The 22,313-nt window shown below is 33.1% G+C and overlaps 1 protein-coding gene across 1 annotated transcript in view; it reads left to right on the top strand.

The window, feature by feature from the left end:
• The window catches only part of LOC149422172 (beta-1,3-glucan-binding protein-like), a 29,772-nt gene extending 7,597 nt beyond the window's left edge, over positions 1-22,175 (top strand). The window contains exons 2-8 of the mRNA XM_089633131.1: positions 4,642-4,869; positions 13,502-13,716; positions 14,165-14,298; positions 15,969-16,132; positions 18,395-18,646; positions 19,190-19,335; positions 21,379-22,175. Coding sequence (XP_089489257.1) covers positions 4,642-4,869; positions 13,502-13,716; positions 14,165-14,298; positions 15,969-16,132; positions 18,395-18,646; positions 19,190-19,335; positions 21,379-21,573 — 1,334 coding nt within the window. The 3' untranslated portion in view covers positions 21,574-22,175. The remainder of the gene's footprint in view (positions 1-4,641; positions 4,870-13,501; positions 13,717-14,164; positions 14,299-15,968; positions 16,133-18,394; positions 18,647-19,189; positions 19,336-21,378) is intronic.
• The last annotated feature ends 138 nt before the right edge of the window (positions 22,176-22,313 follow it).

The following is a 22,313-nucleotide window of genomic DNA, read 5'->3' as shown; positions in this document are numbered from 1 at the left end:
GAAAAAAATCACAGTGTATCTTTAAATGCAACTAAAGCATTTGTCAAGAAATTTTTGCTCTATTTTAAACGAGTCGTGTTTTATTAAATATTTTCACAATTTTCGCTTAATTATTATCGTTTTTTTAATATCAGCGCTCTCCCTCTAACATTCTTATTCATATATCTCCGTTTCAAACCATCTTTGAACCCTTACTATGGGGCCTTACTATTAACATATATATAATATTAACGCGTAGATTATAACTTACGTTAAGTTTACCGTAAAATTATGACATGTTTCGAGAGCCGTTGAATTTTACGAGGTTCATCTAAAAAGTTTTCAGTCAATATAACAGCAAACAGACTAAAACTCAAATAAAATTATTGGTCCTCAATAATTAAAGATTCAAATTACAAAGTATAAGGTTAACCAGTTCTCCGCAGAATTAATCGTCATTTATATTTACTTGAAGTTAAAGAAGTTCTTAATTACATTTCATGAACCTTCTTGATACAATTTTCTAACCTTTCCTATACCTAACTTCACGAAAGACGAAATCAGGATCCTGAAAGATCCACTTCTGAAAATAGTAGATTATTATTAATGAATTAAACGTACTAATTTCGGCTGTCGGTGCACATATGCGTGATTCTAAATTGTATATCTGGGTAATGTGATCCTTTAATTTTGGAAAAATTGAAATTGATCAACATAATTTTTAAACGGTGAAAAAATCAGATTGTTTTTTCATTTCCATTTTACACAATTTTAGTTTTCACTGATTTCAAAGGATGGCGCTGTGTAATATCGTTCCATTACTAAATTAGATTCTTATCTTTAACAATCTGATGTTTTCGCTAATTATGATTATTTTGTTGGTTGGGTCACTCTTTCACCGAGCGCCTCAAATCATATCAGACAAGGCTAACAAAATTATTTAATTAATTAATAATTCTTTGACAGTTTGAAAATTTTGACAGAATAGATGTAACATGAACACAAGACCACTTATAAACCGAATTGTGATTTGTTAACAAACAGAGAGATATTGAATTAATAAACCTGACTATGAATTATTATCAATTTCGAGTGGCGAAATCAGAAACCGGCTTTCGTGAGGTCATAACTACTTCAATCGGTAAAAACATTTCGGTTGAGGCCTTTCTGAGAAATGTGACGAATCTGAAATGTCACTGTATAAAATTATACTATTCATTCCGTCGTTATTTTTTTTGGGGGTTCCTGATTTTTATGGCGTGTTAAAAACAACTTACCGACAATGTTTTACCAAAATACAGTTATGCTTTCATAAAATGTAAATACTAGGCAAGAGTCCCAAATGACCAAGGACAGTAACAATGGAATCCCCACTATCCCCAAAAGGCTAACGGAATCAGGGTCAGATAACGTCAAATTGTTGTTAACAAGGCCGATTGTGGCCAGTGATGTCCTAAGTAAACTTCATTTTTTTAAATTAGTCTAATCACTCCACTTATTTACCTAATGTGATTTCGGTAAAACAACACACAAATCAGCAGTTAAAACTAGCATTAACGACAATCACTGCCATTTGCAAGCTGTCGTTGCTCGATGGCACTGACTTGATAAGGTGGTACTTCAAAATCTATTAGTACTGAATTCGAGGTCTTTGTTTTCAACCGCTGCGGAATGTCCACGAATAACACATAATTACAAGTATATACAAAAATTATATTTCATGAATCGGCGTTTGTAATACGGTTAATGTATATTTTTCTTTACCTATTTTACACAAGAACACCTCATTCGAGGAATTTGAGTCTCACAAGTACGACGTCGAAAGTATTTGCCACTTGTGGCGATGAGTCGTTTATGAACGAACCGCAAAATAATTGGGCTAGCTCTTTTGATGAGCCGTATTTGTACGGCTCCCAGTAAACCGTACTACGGCGAACGGTTACTCTTTATAATCAGCAGATATTTTAGAAAAATTCGCCTCTAAAATTATAAAAAAACGTATTATTTTCCGAAAATATTTTGTTTGCGTTTGCAAATCACGATAAAAATATCTTCAAATAATTAGAATTATTATTATTTTCCGTTTTACATAAAATAAAATACAACATTAAAACAGCTCTCCACGCATAATACTTTGATTCAACTTAATTACTGTTAATGGCAACTATTTGCATTCGGGGGGAATGGAAAATACTGCATTTAAAATTACAATTATGTAAAATGAACATTTGTTTTTGGATGGGACATCCGCCATTTTTACAAGCGTGGTCAGCTATTTTTAAAGTTTACCAAAAAGACTCTCCAAAAAATTTGTGTGATTTCTTTTTTCGGCGCTCTTGAAAAACTAAGTTTCACCAAATTGTAAAAAAAGGCATGAAAACACTAGGCTTCTTATTAAGAACAACTAAAAACTTTAACTCCATACAAGCCACTGTTATACATATCTCTAGTTAGAAGGATAATTGAATACAACTCAGTAGTTTGTTCTCCCTCTTACAAAATTCACATTAATAACACTGAGCGAATACAAAAAAATTTACGTTTTATAAATTTTAAATTAAATCCCACTAGAAGACTTACAATATCATTTCTTATTAAATACTCTAAAAATACACACATTGGAAGACAGGCGTAAAATAAATGATGAGAAATGGAAATCAATTTATTACGCCAATCTAAAACAACTCAAATGCAAAACCATTATATTTACCAAGCCATAAAAAACTACAATAATCTCTCTTCCGAATTGCGCTGTATTACGAACCAACAAGAACAAATAAATAAAATCAAACTTTTTTTCCAAAAAAACTTATATTTAAAAAAATATGTATATATACAGGGTGTCCGGAAACTCGTAGTACAAGCGGGAAACTGGTGAATCTACATCACATTTGGAGTCGATTTTGTAGTATATTTTTTTTTATTTGAGCTTTCGTTATCGAGTAAATCGAGTTTGAAGTTGATTTTTTTTTTTTTAATCAAATTCTTATAAATTATTACTGAAGATCAAAGTACCCAACTAATTAAAACTATTTGAAAGTAAAACAAATGAAGAAACTCGGATTTGAAGCATTATTTTGAAATCACCCTTCATTTAACCCGGTGTAATCATAAAATATTTCTGCTCTGCAGGGTTAAAACATCTGTTATTCAACCCTAAACACCAGAAAAAACTTTAACCCTAAAATAGCCGAAAAATATTTTTTTTTGGTTTTTTTTTTTTTGAAAATGCTCAAATCAAAAAACTTTATGTTTTTTTGGGTTCCCCATGTGGTGTAGATTCTCCAGTTTCCCGCTTGTACTACGAGTTTCCGGACACCGTGTATATATATATATATTATATTTATATTTTACACATAACATTGAATCTAAGTAAGAATCGTGGCTCCCTTATCAGGCACAAGAGCTCCTCTTTTCTGATAAGGTATACATGACCAACTATGTACCTAAATATGATATATTCCAAATTTGTATGTATTAATGTAACTATGATCTATATTAAAATAATAAAAAAATAATTTAACTTTTTTATTCAAAATTCTAAACTCTAAATTCGACTGTTGCGAACTTCTGCAACTCATAAACTTATGTAGGTATTATATATTATTATAATACCTACAATAACAACCCGACAAAATACACTATATCACTGCAACACACGCAATTACATTGCGAACTCTTCGATACAACGGTTTCACACTACTTAGGTGATACCTATATTTAATATTAACTTTGTGAATTGTGTGGATCACAAGATTTATTTCATCATCATGGATCAGATTAAGATTTATTTCATCACTTTTTTTATTTAAAGACAGCAAGACAAAATATATATTACAGTAAATAATAAAATAAAATAATAAAAAAAACAGAAAAGTTCCAATAAACTACTTTTCAGTAGTTTATCGATGGCAACTTTTCACATAAAAAATATTAAAAAAAGATAAAACTTATTTTACTTAATGACAACAGTGATAACAATAAAAAATAACAATTTGTTTTAAAAATTTAAAAACATATACACAACAGTGATAGTATCTACCAATAGTTTGACTCTAATACAAACCATTTCTTTCAGCGAGACAATTTTTCAACGTAATATATTTTGTTTTTACATTTGTAAATTGTTTTATTTCAGGTAACATATTTAAGCAACTAGGTATCATGTAGTCCAGTGTTCTTTGTCCATATTTGTTTAAATGCTTAGGTACAATTAGTCCTTCATTTAACGTAAAACGAGTATTGTAAGTGTGGTCCAGTCTATTTATGTATATAGGGCTATTCATATGCTGAAATATAATTTTATACAACAGAATTGATCTTACTGAGAAAATTTTAAGATTCTGATGAAGGTATGAAACATAATGCCTTTGTTCGTATAAACTTTTATGAGCTAAAAATTTAACTAGTGAATTTTGAACTGATTGAACATTCCTAAATGGAAGTTGTATTTTTGTAAACCAGTCAAATTGCTGTATTTTTAATTTATATTTTTTTAATATAATTTTATTGTTCTTTTTATTTTTGTTTCTTGCATTTATTATTTCTTAATTTAATATTATTTCATTCTTATATTTCAAAATTGTCTGTCATCAAAATTGTACCACCTACATGTAAAACCCTCTGGGCGTTAAATAAATAATAAATAATGATTTTGTTTAGATTCTCCTGGCATAAAACTTTTCGGCTTCCACGGCAAGGTCAATGAGAATACCGGTCCTAAAGACACTGGCACCATCAACGGAGATGTGCTCCAGGCGAAAAATGGACGATGGGTTTTCGAGGACCCGACCGTCATACTGGCTCCAGGAGATAACATCAACTACTGGGTGTTCGTACAGCACGATATCTATGGATACAGGAAGGACAAGCAGACATACACCGTGAACCGTAAGTTCTTTGCTAACTTTTAAATGTATCTACTATTATTAAGGATCGTGATCTCAAAGACCTTTCTGATGTGCCTTCAAGTTTACGAAACTTTTTTTTGTATCAAAAATTAAAACCTCTCTCCTAGAAATTCGCTAATTTGTTAAGAATCTCTTTAAATTATTCGCAATCCGATTAAAAACGGAATTGCAGGCCCTTAACAAATGAATTGAAAGGTTTCCTGTTAAACTTTTAGTTAAATATGAATGTACTCTCGCGATGTCGGCATACGTGTCGTAAATCGTAATAAAGTAAAAATCGTAATAATTTCGCATTTCGTCATTATATATTATCAAGGCAATTTTTTTCTCTGTGTACATAATTACGTATTTATTTTTATTAATATGGCAAACATACAAACATACAAACCAGCTTGAATTTATCAATTGGTGCAGACTTGATGGTTTCCGGCAGCGCAATATAATATTGTATTCCTTTGAACAAAAAACTATTTTGTGTATTGGTTTTGTCCTTTTTGGTAGCCTAATTTCGTTGCACGTCCTTTTGTTTTATGATTGTGAATGTCCTTATTGTATATTTTTTTTTTTGAAAAGTATTTTTTTAATAGGTTGTTTATTATTTCATGTTTAAATATGTCTAGTGTCGTATCATGAAATTTAATATTTCTCTGTTGAAAGATGTATTCAAACTGAGAATAACCAGTATATTTTGGCTTTTGCCCTGATCGAGTATTTATATTGGGCAATGCAGTATCCAGTTTTGTTTTTTCAGTTTAAATAAAACCTAAACTAACATAACCGCTAAATTTTTAGGTACAGATCATGGAAATTACATTTTTAATGTAATGTTTCAACCATGACTGCAAGACACAACAATTTACAAGCATAAAATAGGTTTTAGGTTCTTAGTTTGGGTTAATTAAGTAATGTATGCGTATTTACAAACTTTCGCAAGTGTTACTCTATGCAAAAAAAGTCTAAAATTGTGTAAAAAGGATCCTTTTATAAGATAAATTATAATGCATCTTTCACCATCTATCCCGACGTAAATCGTTGTTTCTTGTAGTAATTATGTTGAAAAAAAGTGTAATTTTCATAATCTGTGACTATTAAAAGTGCGGCGGAAATATTTACAATGAAAAGTATAAACATGAAGTGTGAAGTATAAGCATGAAGTGTCCCGGAAAGACAAGGTTCCTGGGTTCGAGTCCTAGATGTGACCGTATCCTTTTTTTTCTGTTTCAGATTTTCGTTTTAGAAATCGCTAATATTGTCTTCAATAATTAAATATAAACGTGAAGTTTTAAAAACTATTTCTTTTTTGAACCTGAACTTCCGATTTGTAAAAAAAAAACTTTGGGTCAACAAAACTACAGATACTTAGGAACAAATTTCTTCAATAAATTGCCAGAAAATATATTTTCTGGCAATTTATTGAAGAAATTTGTTCCTAAGTATCTGTAGTTTTGTTGACCCAAAGTTTTACTATCACTTAATAATAGATTCAAAGAATTCAAAACACAATCAAAAAAATATACCGAAAACCTTAACAAAAAAAAACATAAAACAAAAAAACAAAAAAAATAATAATGAGATTAAAAGAATTTGGCATTCTCAGACTATAAAAATATTACCATTTGTTATTTCGGCTACTGGCATTATACATTACATTAAAAATTTAGGCGTATTAGATCTGTCAAAGAATTTATATTTAAAAATGTAAAAATCAGTCATTTTCAATACATGTAGGATTACGAAAGATTTTTAAAATATTTATATTGAGGGATCAGTAGGATTTATAGGTCCAATTAGAAGTTCTACCGAGCCGAACCCTCTGATGTGAAAATATCTGGTAATTTGACGTGTTGTTCTTGTATTATTTTGTATTTATTATGCTTATATAATGCACTTACATAATGTGGATTGACTAGATGGTCATTTGTGGAAAAGTGTGTGGAAGGGTTTAGTTGTTCCTGTTGGTACGATTTAACCCGGACATAAAGTCGGAAAACAATTAGAAAAAAAAAATAACAAATAATTTCTCATCGCATACACACAAGCAATTGCTTATTATGGGAGAACATTAAAAAAAAAAAAAAATAATTAATAATATTTTTTTAAATAAGGAAATTGACTAACTACCCAGTTAGACTCGAAAACAATTCTCCACAAACCGGGAATTTTAATTACTTAATTAAGATTGTTATGTATTGTTTTATTATATTGTATCTTCTATTGTTAAAATAAAAATTAAATAAAAGTAAATTGAGGCGGTATAGAGAGTTGCTCAATGTAGACCACCATCCAGTTATCCCGTATTCTATTAATTAGTGAGTGACATAAAGCATAGTTAACTTTTTTTATTATTATTTACTTCATCATATTATTTATTTATATCTCGAAAATGTGGAATCAGAGTTTGTTGAAGTGATGCCGATATGCAAGAGATCAATATTGCACAACATGCTGTATTTAAATATCCGATAATATCTACGTTTCTTCCTTGCTTGCTTTTATTACATAATTTATGTCTGCGCTTCTTCTTTTGTAGAGACAAGCAGCTTGACAATGATAATTCAGACTTTTGAGGCTCCAACCCAGGAGATGGTTCCAAAATTCAACTGTCGGATGTATTTGAAATTTGTGTAGGCTCTGCAGATAGTAACAATTATTGAAAGATCTCTTTTTTGAAAATCAGATTTAAAATCTTGCTTCAATGGTCCCCGATTATTACTCAATGCTTACTTCAAACTACCGGGGTCTTCGTTGGGAAGATGCTTCTATCAAAGTACATCACACGGTCAATGGTCTCCCTTTTGCAGATACGGATACGCTAAAACAATTCTCACTCATTTTTATACAAACATACACAAAAACTATGGAAAAAGATTAAACATACACTCTACTCGAAACACTAACAAAGATTTACTTCAAATTTCCGTAACTCATATTATTTTTGTTCAGGGAAAAATTGACAAGTCTTGCGTCAAAAAAAAATCAAACATAATGCAAAAATTTGGATCAACAGTAATGATAGAGCAACCCGAATTCGAAGATGTTGTTTTAGCCAAATCATTATAGTTTATTATAAATATATATTCATAGGTATTTAAAAATAATTTACAACCTCAACTTACTAAATTACTGCCCCAACACAGGCTAGCCTAATGAGGCGGGTTTTGATAAACGTCAACTTATAACTATGCATACCTTTTCTATACAACACATATTACCCACTGTTATCTGATAGTATTATTGTCCCAGCGTCTGGACGATGTAGGCCCTCTGATTGGTCAAATTAAAATTGTCTGTTTTGGGTAACTTGAAAATTAAGACACGATTTCATACTAAAATAGGATAGCCCACAGACATAGGAATTAATAGACGAGAAGATAATGGCGAGGGGTAAAATCAACTGTTGAAGAACGAAGGGAGTAAGGCTGACTGTGATTCGTCAATAAATCAATCTGACAGTAAATAGGCATCTCGCATTATAATATCACCATTTACTTCTTAAAAGTAAAATCTGCTTTTGAATGAATAGACATTTTTACATGGGAGCGCAAATTACTCGAAACGTTATGAACAAATTTGCGAAGTCCGAATTCGGCAAAAAAATTCGGTTCCCTTTTCAGAGTCGAATATTTCGTTTAAGTATTTAGTTAGGACACTTTTATAAATGTTCATAATTTACTTCCCAGCAACCAACCAGCTTTGTGTTTCGCGTCCAGACGTTTCTCGATGTGATAGTATATGTTTCTAAAACTGATCTATATTATACGATGTGAATATGCTTAAAATAAAGTAAAATAATGCATTTATATGGAATGTAATACGACAATTGGGTTTATTCTCTTTTTCAAATCTATTTTTACTAGTTTTCATAGTACAAGTCAACATTTTGCCGTGTTATTTCGTAAAATGAACCTCGACCATAGCTCGCACAAGAATGATGACGTCACGTTTTCAAATTTCACTTGAGGCCATACGCAAGCACAGCCGGCTCCAATGGAACCGGTATGGGGAGTGGGGATAATACGCTTTTAATCACTTAGGGCAGGTCTACTAATATTCATATGTCTATGGGATAGCCTCATAATAATACGAGATTTCTTCAAAAGCATCGTTTCTGCTCTTATAATTTTTGGAAAATATCGAAGAAAATATGTTTTAGAAAGTTCACAATCCATTGGATTAATTACATTACTGTAAAAATTATCCACAGTTACGTGATTGTGTCTGGCGTTTATAAAAAATCACGCGTTCCTTCAATATGGCCGATACGCACGGCTAAAGATGGCCGACAGAGCGCACCTCTGGCGGTATAAACACGAACCAAATGACTGGCGCGAATATTTAAAAATGCAGCTCACAATACTCGACTACTTGACCATTAACAAGCGTTTAATAAGAAGATTTCTTCTGGAAGCTTATCACTTTGTAATGGCATTTTTCATTATTATTTATATTTTTTGCTTATTAATTATATCTGATTTTATATTGACATGTTTTCTAATTTCTAAAATTTCAAAATTATTTATTTGCGATGCTTTATATCCTGAGTGAAGTATTTTAAGACCTGAATTTTTATCGAAAGTGTGATCATTATTCAAAAGATGATTTGCAAACTCAGATTCACTATTTCCATATAGAGCCCTGCGATATTCTTTAGTTCTGACTTCAAAGTTTCTATTGGTTCTACCTTTGTAAAAGAAATTACAATCATCCCAATTGAGTTTTTAAACTCCTGATTTTTTGTTTGATTTTTGCTATCTTTATTATTAAGAATATATTTCTTCATTGTTATTAGTGTAAAACGCCGGTTGAATAGTACCAGGATTGTTTTTATATATAATTTTAGAAGTATCGTAATCCACAAACAGAATTCTACGCCATTGTTTATTTCTATCTTTAGAAATACCGTTTGAAGAGAATATGTTTATTTTTTTATTTAGCATTTCAACTTTCAATTTATTAGAATAACCGTTATTAAATGATATTTGTCTTTTGAATATATTGTTTTATGGTTATACGATATTGGTTTTTTTCAGGTCTTAAAATACTTAATACTTACTTTTTCAAGTCTTAAATACACTTTAAATAATTTTGAAATTTTAGAAATTAGGAAACATGTTAATATAAAAGCAGATATAATTAACAAGATTTTTTTTATAAACTCTCTTTTAAATATTTTCCCACTTAACTGGTCTTTCCCGTCTAACGATATAATAATTCCTAATTCTTATAAACCCAGCCTACTCTTACCCCTACCCCCTCCTTCCACTTCTTCTTTCCAATTGCAATCTATATTTAATTTTTGACTTCGGTGTATACACAATAAAATGTAAACATTATATTTATTTATTTATTGGACAATTTGCATAGCGCCGCTTTTGTGAGATATCACCTCAGGGGCGCTATGTTGTAATAATCTACCTTTATAAATAGATTTTTACTCGCGTGATGAAGGTGTATATATAATCTAACTTTAAACTTTGTTAGATACAGTAACAGTTGTAGGTAAAGAATTACCACCAGTTGGGGTAAAATTAACACCTTTTAATTAAACCCACTGCTAATCTCATCGCACAATTACCCTCCTTTTATTCATAAACACGGATACAATTAATCAATATGTAATAATCTATTATTTAAGTCAACTTTGTTATAACTATCTTTAATTGTGACAAACTGTACGATATTGATTCAACTTATAGACATTGACGGTTGTAACACATATTTAAGCACTGCAAGTCTCCTATGAGCTAATTATATTAGGTACCTAAGATAACAGTTAATATCAGTTGTAGACATGTACTCAATAATAGTGTTTCATTTGAAATAATCCATCACAAATAAGTAAAATTTCCTTTATTCAAACAACTGTCATTCTTATTATGCGTAAATTTAGCATGTTATTATTAATTAACTCCTTCCTGTTCCGTGTTTTAACAATATATATATTCACCCTCTCTCTGTGAATGTCCTAATATCTATCTATTTAATAGATACTAGGACATTCGCTCCGCGGGTTTGTAACTGCTAGTAGTATATTATTTTCAAACTAACTAACTAACCATCACTCCGTTCCCGCAGGGATAGGCAGAGAGGATGGACCGCTAAACAACTCGGTCTTGGCAAAGAATCCTTGCTTCATTCACATTCATACATCGGCTCATACATGCTCTGCTATTATTCTGACTTTTGACAAGGCCTGACTACTATTTCATTTAATTAATCGTGTGATGTCTTCCTCGGGCGTACTCGACTTCTTCTTCCATTCACATTACCGTCATATATTCTCCTCACACTCCTTCAACCATTCACTCTACATGCCCAAACCATATATGCGTCCCTTTCTTTATCTTATTCATTACGCATACATCAGCCTTACATTCTTTGAGGATCTCCACAGTTATATATTATATTTATAGATAATGTAAAAGCCCCGAAATATGGCGGTTATAAATAAATAATAAAAATTTAAAAAAAAAACAAAAATTATAATAACTAACGCCTTTCGGCTTTTACATTTATTTATACTGGGTTTTTACAGACGATCTCACTTACGTGAGAACAATACAGTTAATATACAAATAGGTAAAACGATTAGCAAAATCTACTCAGCCATAGGACACATTAATTTTCATATACCTTTAATTTTCATATACCTAAAAAAAGATTTAAATATAAAACAAATTAAAATTCAAATTCAAAATTAAAAATATATATGAAACACAAATATTACAGAAAAGTAAGAGACGCAAGTAATACATAATATAATCAGTGTAACATATTTTTTAACAATAGCAGAATTTTTTTTCTGAATCCATGAAAGTTATCGACGAAAATATCTACTTCAACACACTCAATCTTATTATACAGTCGACACATTTGGTTTTTTTGTTTTTGAAAATATTCAGGTGAAAAATGCTATGGGTCTTAAGCACTTCAGCACGGGCAAGCCACCCAGTGAGGCCAAAATTACTGGAAAACTTTGAAATGTAAAAAAAATATTGTACCAAATAAGAAAAAAATACATTTATTTCAATATCGCTAAGACATAATGAGGTATCAAGATGGCCGTGGATAATTTTATAAGAATTGAGATCTTGTTTAAGTAATACAATATTGGAAAGAAAAAAAATGTATAAACTTATGTGTAAAAAAAAAACAATATATATATATATATATTCTATCTTAAGTAACTGGCTTAAGATAGATGAGGTACACAGTAAATGCTTATAGGTAGGTGTATAATAAGTATATTTCGAAATGTGTAAATAATAAACAGCTCTTATGAGCGTGTATAACATCAACATAATACAACATAGAAGGTAAGAACATAATAAATGTAAATAAAAAAAGCTAACAGTGACCTGTACTCAATATAATGATTTTTTTTAAATATATACTTACAGAATATAATATGGAACGAACTTAACATAAAGTTGAAGTATTTTTGTATATGTAGATAGATGCTTAACGGTAGGCATATAATATTTAAAATAATTTCTAGTTGATTACATATCACAAGATAACAAAACCACATTAAATGCATAACGTGTATAAAATTTTGAACTCATTAAAAGAGGAAAAAAAGAAGTGTTAGTAAAATAAATTTATGATATTACAAGTTGTAAGGGTTTATATTTTTTCTAAACCTCTAAATAGTATAAAATAAAGTCTTTTTCCGCGTCTGTTTGTTTGTCCGCTTAGTTCTTCTAAACTACGCAACGGATTTTGATAGAGTTTTTAGTATCATTTAGAGTATTTCTTCCGAAAGGTTTATGTATATAATACACTAGTATTATATTTATAGAAAGTAGTGAAGAGTCAATATTTTAAAATCAAGAAGTAAAAAAAATATTTTTTGGTTGCTTATATATATTATTACAACGCTGGCTAAACCTTATGAAATACATAAAGATAATTTAAAACAGAATTGTATATCTTAAAAAGTTCGACAGAAAAGTCTTCGACGGTATATGTCTATCTCCTAAGGATAACTCCTAGTAACGCCGGGTACCGGTCAGTTAGTAATTGATATTTCTTTATAATTTAAAAATTTAATAACCAAAAGGTAGAGATATGTACTCTTACAATATTTTCGTCGATGTAGTTATTAAATTTACCAAGGAACTTCTTAGGAAGTACCTACATCAAAGATAGATGAATGGTTCTTGAGTACATACCTATATTGTGACAGCGATATATTCCATACACCTGTTATATATGTATCGGACTGTTAAATAGTGCGGCAGTTGCAATATTGTTACAGTAATAAGGTAGTATGGCCGGCACATTAAAGTTAATTAGCTGCAGTAACTCAAAGCAGTTAATTTGATCGGAAACAATTTTTCTGTTACTTTAATTTAACAAATTCGTTAATCGTAACAGAGTGTACTTTATATACATATACGCTACACAGTCTTTATTTTTTTTTCATCTTTATATTATTTTCTATTTTTCATTTTATGTGTCTAATTTATGTTGCTCTCTGTATGCTACATTTAACATGTATTTTTAGTTATAATTGCTAATTGATTGCAATAAAGATGTAAGTATTATTATTATCTTCTGTTTGTTTACTTTCCACGAATCATCATTTAATTGTTGGTTATCCATTCCAGAGCTCGTCGCTCCCAATACTCCGTGGAAGACCCCTGGCGGGCAGACCAACACAGGCACTACGGGTGGAACCAACCCCAGACCCGGCTGCGAGGCTTCTGTCACGGTCATTAATAACGGCAAGACCACATGCAAGGGGGCTGTAATCTTCGAAGATAACTTCGGGAAAATTGACCCCAATAAGTGGCTGGTGGAACACCGGCTGCCTGACGATCAAGTGAGCAGAATTTGCGTTTTTGAATTAAATTACTTTGGTTGTTAAATTTTAATTATATGTGGTGTACAGCAAGGCTCCATTGCAAGGCCACAACTAACACTGGTAGTAATACTTTGGAGTAATGGACACAAATCAACATCATTATTTTTTTATAAGAGCCTTTGTCTTTGAGGGATACAACAGGATATTCGACTCCAATAAGTGGCTTATTTAACAATGGTTTCCGAACGATAAACAAATGTGCACGACAGAAATTTTCACTTGTTGGTTCTGAGTTTTTTGCAGTTTGAATGTTATATCCAGATATTATAATAAAAACCTGACCACTTAACATTGAGATCTACAATAAGAAGTATTTGTAAGCGAAAAGTCAGTATTTTGCTAGAGCAAATAAAATATTAAACTGGTAGTAGTTTATTATAAATATCACTGTTTTTTTTTTTTTCAGGAATATGAGTTTGTGTCCTATCAGACTACTAACGTGAAGGCAGCCGCTAATAAGCTGCGCATATCTCCAACACTGCAGCATACTATTTACGATAAAGATTTCATCATTGGAGGCTTTCTGGATCTGACTGCTGGGTAAGAATGTCTGTTATAGTTCACTATTCTGTAAAATATCGTCAGCTTTGGTACGGGTTCAACCAGAGCCAGCGTCGAGACGTCTATTTTCCAGATCTCTAATTATTTTGTTGTTTTTTTTACAATATAGGAACTTTTAAAAAATACACTAAATAAAGCTAGGAAGACGTCCAACGCTTTATATCCCCTACTTCACTCCAATACAAAAACTTAAATTCAAAACAAACTTCTCCAAATCATAAGTACGCTCCATCATGACTTACGCCTCACCGATATACAAAACGTCTTGCATCATTCCAGAATGCCACACTTAGAAGATACACCAAAAGCCCTTGGTTTGACCGAAACAATATTATTAATTCATGCACGAAAATCCCCCCACTGAAAACCCACATGCTAGAATCAGCCAAATCCTTCTACTCCAAACTTCCTATGCATCCAAATCCGAGCATAGAATGTCTCGGGCGTTCAAGTCCCGATGATAATCCCACATATCCATTCTCAGTCTCTATCATATTCCCCCCTCGATGAGTGGACTCAAATAAAAAATATAGTATAAAAAAGTGTTAAATTATAAACACCGTCAAAAAACCCGTTTTAATTAAATTTAAAAAATACCTCCCGTCAAAAAAAAATCAAAAAAGATAGTATTTTAGCCCTATAAGTTGCGTTAGACAGCCAACTTATCGGGTAGAAAAAAATCATCCCTCAGGTACTTACCTTACCGTTCTCGAGACATGGGGATTGCTTTCCCCGCAACTCGTATTGTACATTAGGATATTATATGGGAACTTTTTTTTGTGGATTTGAGGAGAGGACGTTTTTTTGTTGGGGATTTCCTGTCACGGAAATGTTTTCTGGACACCTTGGCCGATTCCAAGGTTATTTCCTCGGTACCTAAGATATCTGACGCTGATAGGTCGGAACTCGAGTATCCCGAGGTCTCCGAGTCTTTGGCAATCGAGATATCGCTAGATATGAGATGATGAGATGGCGTTTGGAAGCTGATGGGGGGGATAGCTTGGATTTGGTCTGAGGTGAAGGCAACTTTTTGGGTTTGGTGGGTGACCAGGTGGGGTGGGGGATGACATTGGTGTGGGTGATATTTCCTATTTTCGGGTGGCGGTGAGTTTTGAAAGGGGGGGGTGATGAGCGCGCATTAGTGAATAGACGATGGGTTGGCTCGAAAACGTGGAGTTTTTCGGCAAGGGAGATATTATTTTTGTCGGGGCGTGATTCTAGGAGAGATGAAATCTCTAAATATAGAAAGTTCGTTATCGTCGGGGATGGGACTAGATGCAATTGAATGAATATCCACAAGTGACATGTGTTGTACATAAATTATGCTTTTACAGTAGGTTTCAAAAAATGTGCTGTGCTCCAGTGGAGAAGGTAAGGGGCGGAGGATGATTGGGAAGAGTGTGTTCCTTGTTATTAGGGAACCACCGAAGTGTGGGACTTTTATTTAGGTCTATTTCATGCTTCTAAATTGTCTAGTCTGATCCTTATTCCGTTTTTATGTAGTAACCTGACGCCTGACCCTACCTCAATCCTCTATATAATTAAAAGATCCTGATAGTTTCCATGTCAAACAACCATTAAAATATAATCAAATCAACACTTTCAAATGTACTTAATGTAATTAATTTGTTATTTATTTATGTAAACAGGTGTACAACTAAGTCAGAATCGCTCTGCAAGCATACAGCTATGGGTTCGGACATCATACCTCCGGTTATCTCTGGAAGGGTGTCAACCAAGAACACCTTCAGTTTCAAGTACGGCAAGATAGAAATCAGAGCCAAGTTGCCGCAAGGAGATTGGATTTACCCAGGTATTTGATTTTTTAACTTCCCTGGATAGCGATTTCTTTAAAGAAAATCAAAATAAAGTCTCGAAACTTTTTTAATTTACTATGTACGGAAACAAAGTGGCACCACAAAAGAATATAAATATGGTTTTTACGGCTTCACTACCAATATATTGATCTATTCATCTTTTGACAGTTGTGAAGCCATGTTGGTAAGGTAGATCAAACACTCAGAAGCAAGTCCCATTTTAAAAAGAAAAAAGTGCTCTTTTTGGATCGCCATTAGAAATGTATCAGCACAACTCTTTTGCTGCGAAGTTTACCAGTGATCGTTTTCTTTCCCCCATCTCTTTTTTAATCATCCAGCTGATTTGCAAGGAGCTCCGGACATCCTTTGCTCCTCTTCTTTGTAAGGAAAAGTGGCACACATTAATATATCATATCTAAGAGATGTATATCCAAAGTTCCCCCAAATATTCTACTTCTTTTTGTGGTGCCCTCTCGTATCGGAGTTAGCTAGTCAACTAATCTTTACCCGGTATTACTAACTGGAGCCCGGAATAACTCACTTAGATTTCGGGGTGCAGCACCCCTTATAAACGTCATCCTTTAATTTTTACCTGAATTATCACTTAGGAAATCTTATATGTGACCTCGGGCTTTGTTATTTTTATATCTAACTATTACAATTCTTTTCAATTGCAATCTTCCCCATTGGTGGGAACCCACACTTTCACAACAGCTGTGTAAGGAAACTGATTGTTTAACCTCCTTAGCCGCACACGTCGGGACTCTATTTTTTTTTGTAAAAAGAAGCAATATTTATTTTTAAAACAATTTTAGCCCCTCCAATGTCCCTGCATGCATGATAGTTAGTATCAAATAATGAATGAATACTTATATTAATAGTAACTCAAAATAAGGACACATGACAGATGTTTTCGCCTGATAGTTTGGCATCTAAAGTGAAATAATAAAGAAAAAAATCAATATTTACAGGTGTTAGTATGATTACAACAGTATGATTAATACAATTCTAAAAAAAATATTGGCTTTATTGATTGGGAGAGTCAAAAATACATGGGGCAGATTTCGGATCCCTTCCTGGCTTATTGAAAGCCGTGCAAGATAGAACGCTGGATGTATGGCAAGAGCGACGGGATAGGTTAACGAAGGGTAGATTGATTGGTAGATTACAGGCGGGGCGGACATAAAACTAGGTCACTACATGACGCAATTGGTGACCGGTCATGGGGAGCTCATGGGGCGGCTAAGTAGTCTTACCCTGTCTCCTTATCTGAACTGTTCATGTGGTGACACTAACCAGACAGCAGAGCACATTTTGTGTCACTGCGAGTTGATGAAGTTGAAGGAAATTTTGGATGGCTTGAGAGGGATTACAAGACCAACGTGGAATGCCTATTTCGTGTCGCACATAGAGAATTTTGAATGCTTTAAAAATATTGTAAAGTCCTGGGTAGAGAGATGGCCTGTGCTTAGAGTTGCTGATTTAGATTAAAATCTTCTTTTTTTCAGGTGCCGAGCATATTGTCCATCGTTACTCTTCTATCACAACTTTAATATTGCTTAAGGCCGATTGATTTGTGTTCCCCATATACTCTTTGTTTTTACTTTCCTTGTCTTATGGCATGATTGCAATGCATTTATTATTTTAATGGTTTTATTATTTTTTACTAATTTGTTGTTTTTTTTATTTATTGGCTTTTCACACCGTTTTTTAGGCTCTTTGAATTTTTTTATTTATGCATTTGATATGCCTGTATATTCTTCTTTTATTTTTATTTTGATTTTGAGCCCTATTTATTAGAAACGCGTTCTTAATTATAATTATTATTAATAATAAATTGTTCATTTCCGCATCACGGGGGTGGATATACTCTGTTTCTGCATCCAGTCAGTTGACAGTAATCTGGTGGGGCAGTCGTCCCGCAAACCACGAGTGCCACTCCCGACATGAGCGGGCCAGTGGAATGTTTGTGCGAGCCCGGTCCCTTTCCGTCCTGCCTCCGGTGACCTGAGGCTCACTTCATTCCCCAAGGTCTTTGGGAGTATCTCCCCTTACCCCGTTAACATTTCTTCGAGGGTACTCTCGGGAAACCAGCTAAGAGACGCTGGTGCTTGGGCCCATTGAGGCCAGGCCGTTTGCCACGCTCATTCTTGCCGGGAAAACTGCCCTCGATACGCGACTTTTGAAAATATAGAAGTCGCGTATCTGTCCCATGTATTATTGACTCTCCCAATAAATAAAGCCAATATTTTTTTTAGAATTGTACCTGGAACCCGCCCGCTATAAATACGGCGTGAGCGGCTACGACTCTGGCGTCATCCGAGTAGCCTTCGCCCGTGGAAACCTGAACTTGCAAAGTGGCGACGAGAGATTCGACAACGCCGTGCTTTCTGGAGGCATTCTGGTGGATAGCTTCGAGCCCTGCAGGAGCAAGGGCATTGTCAAGAACGCCAATATGGACGCGCCGTGGGGAAACGGCTTCCACACCTATGGGCTCACGTGGACTGCTGGTAAGTTAAAGAAATTGAGGTACCAATTAGAAAATATTGGGGATTCCCAATGTCTGACACATTCTAAAAAGTTGACATTTACTTTAAGAACATTTATTTGCAAATTGATCAGAAGTCAAATTTTAAATTTCTCTCACTTTGAGCTGGTAATCTAAAATTACATATATGCAATAGTAATAACAATAGAAATGCACACATATTGGCAATGATATTCGGTAAGGCAATCCAAGAAGCAGCTTGTTTATAACCACCTTGTTCGAGAATATTTACTCCACTGGCTCTTAAAGAGCACATCAGTGTTTAAGGAAGCAACAAGCTACCCCGGAAACCATCCATTTGCTGACAAATCTCAAAATCTCGATTTAGCTATCACCAACTGTCTCCAACCATGAGAAGATGAAGAATAATGGTGACTTCCTGATAACACTTCAAAAAGATTTTGAGACAAGTTATTTCTAAAGCTAGTTACCACAATATTGATTTCTCCCACCTAAAGCTGTCAATAAGTCGTTACTATCTGAAAGTTCTTTATTTTTCTTACAGACGGAATAACCCTCTCAGTTGATGGACAAGAATATGGACGTGTGGCACCACCGGACGGAGGCTTCAAGAACTACAAGACTGAATGTCCTTCAATGGGCACAGAAGTATCGCGATGGGTTTCAAAAATGGCACCCTTTGACCAAGAGGTAAGCATCCAATTTTTTTCACTAATTTTGCTTACGCGTATTGTTTTAATTTTTCTTTGCTGTGTATCAGATTACCATAGCATATTTTAAAGTAGTAAATCTTTTTCGAATAATACATGTCTGTTTGTGGCGGGCACTAATTGATTTGTATATAAATCTACAGTTTTATTTTGAGATCGGTGAAATTTTCCTAACTCGATTTTCAAACCAACATAAAGGTTACTGTGCACTCTAAATTTAAAAAAACTACACCCTTCTCTTTTCCCCACCCTTTAAGCATAATTTTGATGTTACTCCTTGAATTTTTTAATATTTGACTTTCAAAATTGGAGAAAAATTTCGGTGTACCTACATTTGATTTCGAAAACTTCTGCATAAAACCCGGGCTACGCTAGAGACTTCAGCCATATATCAATCTTAATATGTAAAAAAAGAGTGGCCGGTGGCTGGTGTGGTTTGGTTTTTGATGCAAATCTACAATTTTTTTCCGCTATTTATGAAACTTTGCATTCTTGATCTTCAAAACAAGAGGAATGACACTATTTAATAAGATTTTTAAAAAAAAACCCCACCCCCATTTCCCTCCCCTTAAAGCAGAATTTTGATACATCGTGATGAAATTGTAGACACTTACTTGACTCTCAAAATAAGAGGATCATTATTGTCGCCCTGTCTCAACTGAATTATTTTTTATTTATAAATTTAAACGCCCTGGTGGGCTTTTACATTATACACATTTACATAATTTATTGCATAATACAGTGACAAAAGAAGGTTTTATTTTGAAAACATGAAGACAAAAATAACAATTTTTTTAAGCTCACAACATTTCTACAAGAAAACAACAAATATACGCAATCGCTCTTAAAGAGCGATCGCGTATATTTAACATATGCTACATAAAAATGTCATTCAGGTATCTCTTGAACACAGGCAAACTTATATTAAATATGTCAATATTTGAGGTGAATTGGTTTCCAAGTGTGTGAAAGCGAGAAATAGGTGCATGTATGTGATAGTTGGTACTAAAGTTATTGTTGCAAAATAATATATTTTGCCTAGTTGCTCGAGTAGGTACTCTGAAATCTATGAATTACAGAAGTTCACAATCGTCTAGTTTGGAGTTAATAATCTTAAATAAAAAAAGTTAGGTCATTTATTTTTCTTCTGTTTTCTAGGGAATGTATTTTAAGCGTATTTAGTAAGAACGTATAGTTTATGTGTTGAATAGGTATGTGTAATTTGAAGTTAATAAATCGTAAAAATTTGTGCTGCACACGTTCAATATTTTTTTATATGAATCTGGTAGTATGGGCACCACACTATTGAATTGTATTCTAACAAGCTGCGTACTAGCGACAGATACAGATAGATTTTTACAACCTCCAACGAGTCGAAGTCTTTGATGGTTCTGATTATAAAACCCAGTGTCTTCATACCTTTGTTAGTTATTTGTTGTATGTGATTTACAAAATTTAATTGATTGTCAAACATAACTCCAAGGTCCCGAATTTCGTTGACTTTTTCTAAAATTTCGCTTGTGACTTTTGGTTGTACTAGAGTGCTAATATTACAAAAAATGGCATTATTGATGTTGTAGCTTAAATATATATTTTTTTTTTAAATTAGATTTTCTGTGGGAATATTTTCTGGAAATCCGTGCGACGCACGGCGAAACTGAAGTTTCCTGAAAATCTTCTTACAAAAAATCGAATTTTCAAAACAAAAAGAATCTTTTTCAGCTACGACAATATCCATAGTGTCATTTTTTGTAATATTAGCACTCTAGTACACCCAAAAGTCACGAGCCGCCACTGGTTGGAAGGAAAACTTATGAACATTTATAATGTGATTAATTTATCAGAATACATATTAATTAATACCATGGGTGATGTCGGGTTCCAACAGTTCTAAAGTACGTACTTTAAAAGTTATTTAGATACTCGTATTTGCCACTCCCCCGAAGTGTAACACAATTTATGCAAGCTTATGCTAACTCTGTATATAACAGCTCTCTACAATCGATCTGTTTTCTTTTTCTAGTTCAACATAGTCCTAGGTCTTGGAGTCGGGGGGATCGCAGACTTCCCAGATAACGTCGGTAACAAGAAATGGTCGAACAAGGGAACAAAATCCAAGTCATTCTTCTGGAAAGACTACGATATCTGGTACGAGAGTTGGCGCAACCAGGAAGCTAGGGATCTCGTCGTGGACAGTGTCAAGGTCTGGGCCCTGTAAATAACTACCACCTTACCTGGTTTATTGACTTACATTGACAAAACATTTATATTACTGACATTAAATGCTATGTTTATTGCAACATTAAAATACTCTACAAAAGTTGTAGCTGTGATAGCTATTTTCATTTTACTTTTTTATTGTTTATTTGACTGTATTGGAACACAATCTAAAGTAAGTTGGTGTAGTATCCGGAACATGCACCATTGATGCTTTCGACACCGGTGCACAGCCTGGAGATATGTCGTTATGATCGGTCTTGAGATCGGCCACCCTACCAAATCAGTCCTGGCTGACTCCCTAAAAATAACTCCTCCTCTTCAAAGAGGAGAAACTCTCCTTATTTCGTCTACATAATGAAAATAATGTTTCAAAAACTGTACGGAAAAAAATCACATTCTTTAGAATCAATTCATTAAAGAAATGCTCTGTTTGTATATAAATTCTAAGCTCTGGTCTGTATAACTCGAACTGAAACAATTATGTTTTTCTATATATTTTTTAAGTGATTTCTGCGTATTATTGATAAACTTTTTATATTACCTATTAATGAAACATTGTCACTGGAAATATAAATTAAAAATTATCTTTTAAAAAACAAACGTGTTTTTTTCATTCCTTATTTTCTTATTCGTTTTGTTTGCAAAAGTTTTAATAACTGCTACCGAAATGTCCTTGGCGAAAACAGGTTGTAAAATTACATGCACTAACAAAAAATTATTTATAAGAAGCTGTGACAC

The sequence above is a fragment of the Hesperophylax consimilis genome, chromosome 7 (assembly GCF_061612785.1).
Source record: "Hesperophylax consimilis isolate HC1 chromosome 7, BYU_Hcon_1.0, whole genome shotgun sequence".
NCBI lineage: Eukaryota > Metazoa > Arthropoda > Insecta > Trichoptera > Limnephilidae > Hesperophylax > Hesperophylax consimilis.
This window is presented reverse-complemented; position numbering and strand designations above follow the sequence as displayed.